This window comes from Arachis ipaensis, chromosome B6 (assembly GCF_059453495.1).
Source record: "Arachis ipaensis isolate K30076 ecotype BB chromosome B6, ASM5945349v1, whole genome shotgun sequence".
NCBI lineage: Eukaryota > Viridiplantae > Streptophyta > Magnoliopsida > Fabales > Fabaceae > Arachis > Arachis ipaensis.
In genome coordinates, this window is record NC_142441.1 from 43,965,074 (window position 1) to 43,972,766 (window position 7,693).

The 7,693-nt window shown below is 37.6% G+C and overlaps 1 protein-coding gene across 1 annotated transcript; it reads left to right on the top strand.

Moving 5' to 3' along the window:
- Window positions 1–5,662: 5,662 nt before the first annotated feature.
- LOC107648605 (DNA polymerase alpha subunit B-like) lies at window positions 5,663–6,921 on the top strand. The gene is made up of 6 exons (XM_088490635.1): window positions 5,663–5,686; window positions 5,787–5,963; window positions 6,300–6,412; window positions 6,531–6,602; window positions 6,710–6,769; window positions 6,861–6,921. The coding sequence occupies exons 1-6, from the start codon at window positions 5,663–5,665 to the stop codon at window positions 6,919–6,921; spliced, it is 507 nt and encodes a 168-aa protein (XP_088346761.1).
- Window positions 6,922–7,693: the final 772 nt, after the last annotated feature.

Consider the following 7,693-nt stretch of genomic DNA (forward strand, 5'->3'; position numbering starts at 1 on the left):
ATTAACATACTAAACTAGGAGAATCAATAACACTCTGAATTCTGAGTTCCTATGCATGCCAATCATTCTGAACTTCAAAGGATAAAGTGAGATGCCAAAACTGTTCAGAAGCAAAAAGCTACTAGTCCTGCTCATCTAATTGGAACTAAGCTTCATTGATATTTTGAAATTTATTGTATATTCTCTTCTTTTTATCCTATTCTGTTTTCAGTTGCTTGGGGATAAGCAACAATTTAAGTTTGGTGTTGTGATGAGCGGATAATTTATATGCTTTTTGGCATTGTTTTTAGGTAGTTTTTAGTATGTTTTAATTACTTTTCATTATATTTTTATTAGTTTTTATGCAAAAATCACATTTCTGGACTTTACTATGAGTTTGTATGTTTTTCTGTAATTTCATGTATTTTCTGGCTGAAATTGAGGGACCTGAGCAAAAATCTTATTCAGAGGCTGAGAAAGGACTGCAAATGCTATTGGATTCTGACCCTCATGCACTCGAAGTAGATTTTCTGGAGCTATAGATACCCAATTGGCGCACTCTCAATTGCGTTGGAACGTAGACATTTTGGAATTTCTAGCAATATATAATAGTCTATACTTTGCCCGAGATTTGATGGCCCAAACTGGCGCTAAACACCAGCCAAAAACTTTATGGCGTAAAACGCCAGAACTGGCACACTTCTTGGCATTAAACGCCCATTTTGGCACCCAGGGTGGCGTTTAACTCCAACTTGAGGCATATGCACGTGACAGCTTGAAAGCTCAGCCTAAACACTCACCAAATGGGTCCCGGAAGTGGATTTCTGCACTATCTGCACTTAGTTACTCATTTTCTGTAAACCTAAGTTACTAGTTTAGTATAAAAACTACTTTTAGAGATTCATTTAGCAACTCATGACATTTTTATTTCATATTGTATCTTCTATGGCATGAGTCTCTAAACCCCACAGGTGGGGGTGAGGAGCTCTGCTGTGTTTCAATGGATTAATGCAATTACTATTATTTTCTATTCAATCACGCTTGATTATATTCTAAGATACTCACTCGTACTTCAATCTGGAGAAGATGATGATCCGTGACACTCATCATTATTCTCACATTTATGAACGCGTGCCTGACAACCACTCCTGTTCTATCTGAGCTCAATGTAGTCATTGGGCGACAGCTTGAGTGCGTATCTCTTGGGTCTCTGATCCACGGACCGAGTCCATGAGATCAGAACCTTCGTGGTAGAGGCTAGAACCAATTGGCAGCATTCATGGGATCCGGAAAGTCTAAACTTTGTCTGTGGTATTCTGAGTAGGATCTGGGAAGGGATGACTGTGACGAGATTCAAACTCACGAATGTTGGGCGCAGTGACACTGTACAAAAGGATAGAGAGATCCTATTCCGACACTAGTGAGAACCGACAGATGAAGTAGTGGCTGAGAAGAAAGTGATCCCTGAGGTCCCTTTCAATCTTAAGAAGAATGAATATCCGGAAATCCGAAGAGAGATTCGGAGAAGAGGTTGGGAAGTCCTAACCAATCCCATTAAAGATGTTGGGATTCTCATGGTGCAAAAGTTCTGTGCTAATGCATGGGTTACTAAAAATCATGAAACTAGTGTAAACCCAAATCTAAGGAATTCAATCACCATGGTCCGAAGAAGAATCTTAGATTTCAGCACGGAAAGTGTGAAGTTGGCATTCAACTTACCTCTATTGCAAGAAGATCCTCATTCTTACACTAGAAGAGTCAACTTTGATCAGAGATTGGATCAAGTACTCTCTGACATCTGTGTGGAAGGAGCACAGTAGAAAAGGGATTCCCAAGGCAAGCCCACTCAATTAAGAAGGGCTGACCTTAAGCCTATAGCTAGAGGATGGTTGAAATTCATCTAAAGATCCATCATCCCTACTAGCAATCGGTCAGAAGTTACCATTGACAGAGCCATCATGATTCATTACATCATGATTGGAACTGAGGTGGAAGTACGTGAGGTGATTCCTCAAAAGTTGTACAACGTAGCTGAGAAGCCTCGCACCAATGCCAGGTTGGCATTCCCACACCTCAACTGTCATCTATGCAATTCAGCTGGAATTGTCATAAATGGAGATGCCTCCATTGGGGAGGACAAGCTCATCACCAAGAGGAGGATGGAGCAAACCAGAGAGCATGCACAAGAGCACATGCAGCAACCTCATTATGAGATCCCTGAGATGCCTTATAACACCCTAATATTCAAATCCTTATGCTCGAGTCATAAGTCAATGATAATAAGGTGGTAAGGTGGATTTTTAATACATAATTATAAGTAAAATTGAAACGAGTATTAATCGAGAAGCCTGAAAAAGAGTAAAAATAAAATTGCGAATATCTTAGCGCTCAAGTATAGACAGCTAAAAGATAAAGCGTGAAGTCGAAAGCAATATGCTGATAAAGGCATAAAGGAGAATAAGATAAGGACAGTATATAGACATATAACATAAGTAAATAGTCACAAGTCGTGACCCGCGAAGTTTAGGCCAGCTAGAGTACAGTATAACAGTAGCTGACAACAATATCTCTTAATCTCTCCCAAAAGAAACATAAAAACCTCTGTAGGCAAGTTCAAAAGAGTTCAATACATAATATAGGCATTTCAAAATAAAGGTGGAGAGATTCTAAGCAAAATATAAAGTGGAGAATATAAAGATCTTCGCCATCTCTCAGATGAACCATAGCTCACTTCTGAGCACCTAGACCTGTATCTGAAAAATAAGAGATATATACGGAATGAGAACCCCCGACCCATGGGTTCCCAGTACGGTAAAAGTGCCAAATAAATACAATGCATTGCAATAAAAACTCACTAAGCTTCCTAAACTTCCTTTCACCAAATATTCACCAAATGTTCTCGCTAATCCATAAACAGGCAATTGTCATTAGGGAATGCTAAATATAATTCATATTCCTCATGCTTCCCAACTTTCTAACTCTCCGACAATTCACAATCATGATTATATCCAAAACCATCACCAGCTATTCTGTCTCCGTAATTCTATATCAATACCTCATATCCTCACCTGGAGTAAGTGAAATCACTTCACTGCGTCTGCTCAGAGAGCTCAAATTGTCTCGTTTTCTACCGGGAGCAAGTGAAATTACTTCACTGCGTCTACCTAGGAAACTAAAATTGTCTCGTTTTCTACTAGGAGCAAGTGAAATCACTTCACTGCATCTACCTAGGGAACTCAAAATACCTTATTCAATAATCATCATTTTAAATTAATCATATCATTATTCCATTTCAACAAGAACAACCCTCAGCGTCAATCGACACCAGCATGAGGGACCTCTCAGTTGTACAAACACCATCAATACAGACAAGTAATATACAATTAAGGTACAAGTAGAACAGATAGCATATAGTCAGGAAACATATCATATATGATATAGCAATCCAAACAAATAGGCAAACCCAAACAATTCAAACATGCAAATGATGTATGCCTGTCCTATGGCTGATGATATCATCTATCGATTATATAGCCAACCCGACACATCCTGGTAGCTAACCATTGGACAGTTCCCCTGTCGCGCATCCCCTACTCGAGTAATTCTCAACATAGACATATAACACCCTCACTGGTGTTTATCCACGAGGTCGAGCTCATCTGAAAATTTTACAGTGTCCAGCCACACTTACGACATAGGGTCAACAGAATCTCGGATCTCGACCTGGAGCAAGTGGAGCCGACCCACTGCATCTACCCAAGGAAATCTGAAACTCAGATAGTTTCATCAATCGTAAATCAACCTCGACTGGGAGCAAGTGGGGCTAGCCACTGCATCTACCCCAGGAGTTGCAAACCAAACCCAAAGCAAGTGGAATCAATGCTACTTTATCTACCCAGGCAGGTATATCTCACCACATCCCGGAGCAAGTGGGTCAATGCCACTGCATCTACCCAAGCAGGTATTTAAAAGCTCAACCTAGAGCGAGTGGAACCACCACTACTGCCGCTACTACCCAAGCGTATCAATCTCTGACCTGAAACAAGTGGGACGAATCACAACCCTTGCTACTACCCAGGCATCTCAAACATACATTCATTCAAAACCCCATAATTAAACTCATTTATCATAATCCTCCTTCCCCATCTCATACCCGGAGCAAGTGGACAACGCCACTGCCTACTACCTGAAATCACACATCACATTCAATATTTTCCATTATTATTCATTTACCATATTTAATCATTAATCATATACATATACATACTTAGCCATAATTCAATTCATATCACAGCCATCCGGCTCATACTATACACAGCACTTCCACCATCATCCTTAACAACTCATACAATCATCATTACTCGTCATTCATCATTGATTCTCACTTTACTTCACCCACAAGTTATCACATGTCCTAGCTTCTTTTCATTACTAGGCATATTATAAAAATTTGGGACTTAAAGAATGAAAATGAAGGCTTAGAAGTCTGAAATTCTGCTTAAAAAACTCAAAATCAACTTTTACTGAAAACAGGGTCACGCGTGCGCGTCGCCCACGCGCATGCGTTGAAAGCAGAAAAAGGGAAGTGATGCGTGAGCGTCATACATGCGCATGCTTGGGTAGCAGAAAGGTAGCGCGACGCGTACTCGCACTACTAGAAAACTAGTTATTACAGACGGATATTTCCGACGGATTTTATCCCACGGAAATACAGACGGAATTTCAGAGGGATTTTTTGTCAAAAAACAAAAAAAAAATGAATTAACATAAATTACAGATGGAAAAGAGAATCCATCGATAATTCTGTCGAAAAAATTAATTTTTTTTCATGGAAAATGGTTACAGACAGAAAATCCATCTATATTCCGTCTGTAATTAAATAAACAAAAATGCTATGTTTTATTAAATTATTACAGACAGAAAATCCGTCTATAATTTAAAATTTTCCGTCAAAAAATTTTAATTTAAACCTAATTTCATCCCCACCCTATCGAGCCCCTTTCACACACACACAAAAAACGAGTTGTTCCTCTCTCCTTCGACAAGCTTCTCCGTCGAGCTTCTTCTCCTCCTTTCCTCACTCACAGCGCCACCGCCGTCACCCTAACCACCGCAACTACCTTCTCCTTCTTCTCTTCTCTTTTAAACACTGAACCAGTAGAACACAGCCCCTGTCTCTCTCTTTCTTTCTCGTTTGCAGAACAAATCAAGCTCAAGCTTCTGTTCTCTTCGTCTCACGTGAGCTCCAGCATGCCGCCACCTGTAGCAGCGTCTGTCCCCACCACCGCCGCGCCTCTCTCTCTCCTTTTATCCCCACTCAGTTCTGGCTCGCATATCTTCTCAGCGCCGCAGCCATCATCTCCTCCAGTCAATGCTTCCAGGTTTTGGTTCAAAATTCTTTTAATTTCTGTTAAGCTCAATTAATTTTGTTTAGTTAGTTTGATTTTAGTTATTAGTTTAGTTAGATTTGTTTTCTGATTAGTGGATTTTTAGGTTTTGATTAGATTAGGTTTAGTTAGATTTGTTTTTTTCTGATTTTAGTAATTTGTTTGATTTAAAATTTGTTGTTGAAACTTTTTTTTCTCATGGTTTTTCAATTTTTGATGTTTCCTTTCACTGCACTGTCTTTTTTTCTTTTGCTGCTGCTTCTTAGTGATAGTGATCCTTCTAAGAGAACACGATTATGGATTATTCTTTCCCTGGTCAGGTGAGTAATGGCATGGCAGGTTAAATTCAGGCTTTGAAAGTAAAAAAATTGTGCTGGAATTATGGGTTATATATGAAACAAGGATCTCATCTTTTGATAGGTTGTTGGTATTGAAGGGCATAATCCTAGTGGGCATTGCTTAGTTGCATCTAAATTGGTAGATTCTATACCACCTACCTCTGTTGCTGATGATAAGGATTTGAATCCAGCAAAGAAGCTAGCTATTGATAAAAGTCAACCAATTGATATTACTTCTAAAAAGACAGAGTTGTCCATGGTATTTACTCTACTCATTTCTTAGTCATTGGCTCTGTTATAAAATTATATTATGCACTAGGTTCCATTTTTGGTATTTTGGTAAAATTTTACAGATTTTTACTACAGTTTCTTTTTTAACAATGACAAATTACTAACATCTTAATTAGCCAAGCCAAAGTATGGTTATAAGGCAGTCATGTGAAGCAAAACCTTGTAGCTGTTTATTTACTTGCATTTTGACGCATATTATAGATTTTAAAAGATCTCATGTTCTTTTTAAAAATAATTTTGTGATAATATGAAGAATATTTCTGTTAATAATTTGTATTATACACATGCTCTTGGTGCTTAACAGATTATTGCAGCAGGCCCTTTTACAACAACAGACAATTTATTTTTTGAGCCCCTTGTAGAATTTAGTGGCGAGATACCGAATTCTTTGGGAGGCCTCAAGAACCTGAATTATTTGTAAGTTACTTATATTACAGATTCTAACTGTTCAAAGTATTGTGTTTGATACTTCTTTCTATTTGGACTTATGAAATTTGGTTTCTTACTCCATTTAATGTGTTCTTGTTGGTGCTAGGCAGTTGAATAATAACAGCCTTACAGGACTGTGTCCTCAGTCTTTAAGCAACATAGAAGGTTTAACACTTGTGTAGGTCTTTGTAACCTTGGCATTAATGTTATCTTTTCCTTATAAAACTAATGATTTCTAGGTATAAAATTGAATACTAACTGTGATGAATTGAAAAATATATGTAGAGACCTCTCCTACAATAATCTGAGTGGTTCCTTGCCAAGAATACCAGCAAGAACATTAAAGTAAGATCATTTAGCGTTTCTAGTTAAATGTTGACTTTAGCTCTTTTATTGATGCATGAATAGATAAATGATATTAGCTTATACCTTTCAGTTTAGTGCTTCAAACAAATCAAGAGCTTGATCATGATGAAAAGCTAAGTTTCCGACATTAGATGGGTTCACCTGTGGCCAATTCTCCACCTAGTAGGTTTCTAAGCTATTGAATATCCTTAATGATGTTGGTATCTCTAGCTACCACCGCTTTGATTTACACTATTGATTGTTATTATTATTACCTTTATTATTTAAGCATTTTGTACTTATTATTTTCGACTCCTCTGTCACTCTGTTTCGGATTCACTCATCACTATCATTGTTGATTACTAGTGTCTGTGTGTGCTTAATTAACAGATAGGGTGATAGCCGTCTACAGAGATCAAAGGATCATTGGTGCAAACTGCAAAGTGATAGATGGCGAGGTCATTTAAAAAGTGCATGATGCTTTGTTGTACCGGCAAGATTTCCTCGGTAGGCTACTTAATTATTATTACTCTTGAAATCTTGAACATGTTCTATTTTTCAGCTTCCAAAATCATACTATCATATCATATATTAGCTTCTGTATAATATATACTAATTGATTGAAACAATAGTCCTTCTTGTGCTTAATAATGCTCTTGTAGTACATACAATAAAACTAACTAGGGTAGATTTCAACTAGTCTGCCTCTATATGTATATATGCCTAATTTACAATACTAATTGAACCTCTAAATTAAACCCACTATCGATATAATAAAGTTCAATTATTATTAAACTAAGTATGTAATTATTTATGTTAGTCAGTCCCAACATTAAACTAAGTATGCAAACCCAGCATTCTACGTGTGCATGCAATTTAAATTATTTTGTATTATTCAATATATAGTAGGATTTTCTTTCAATT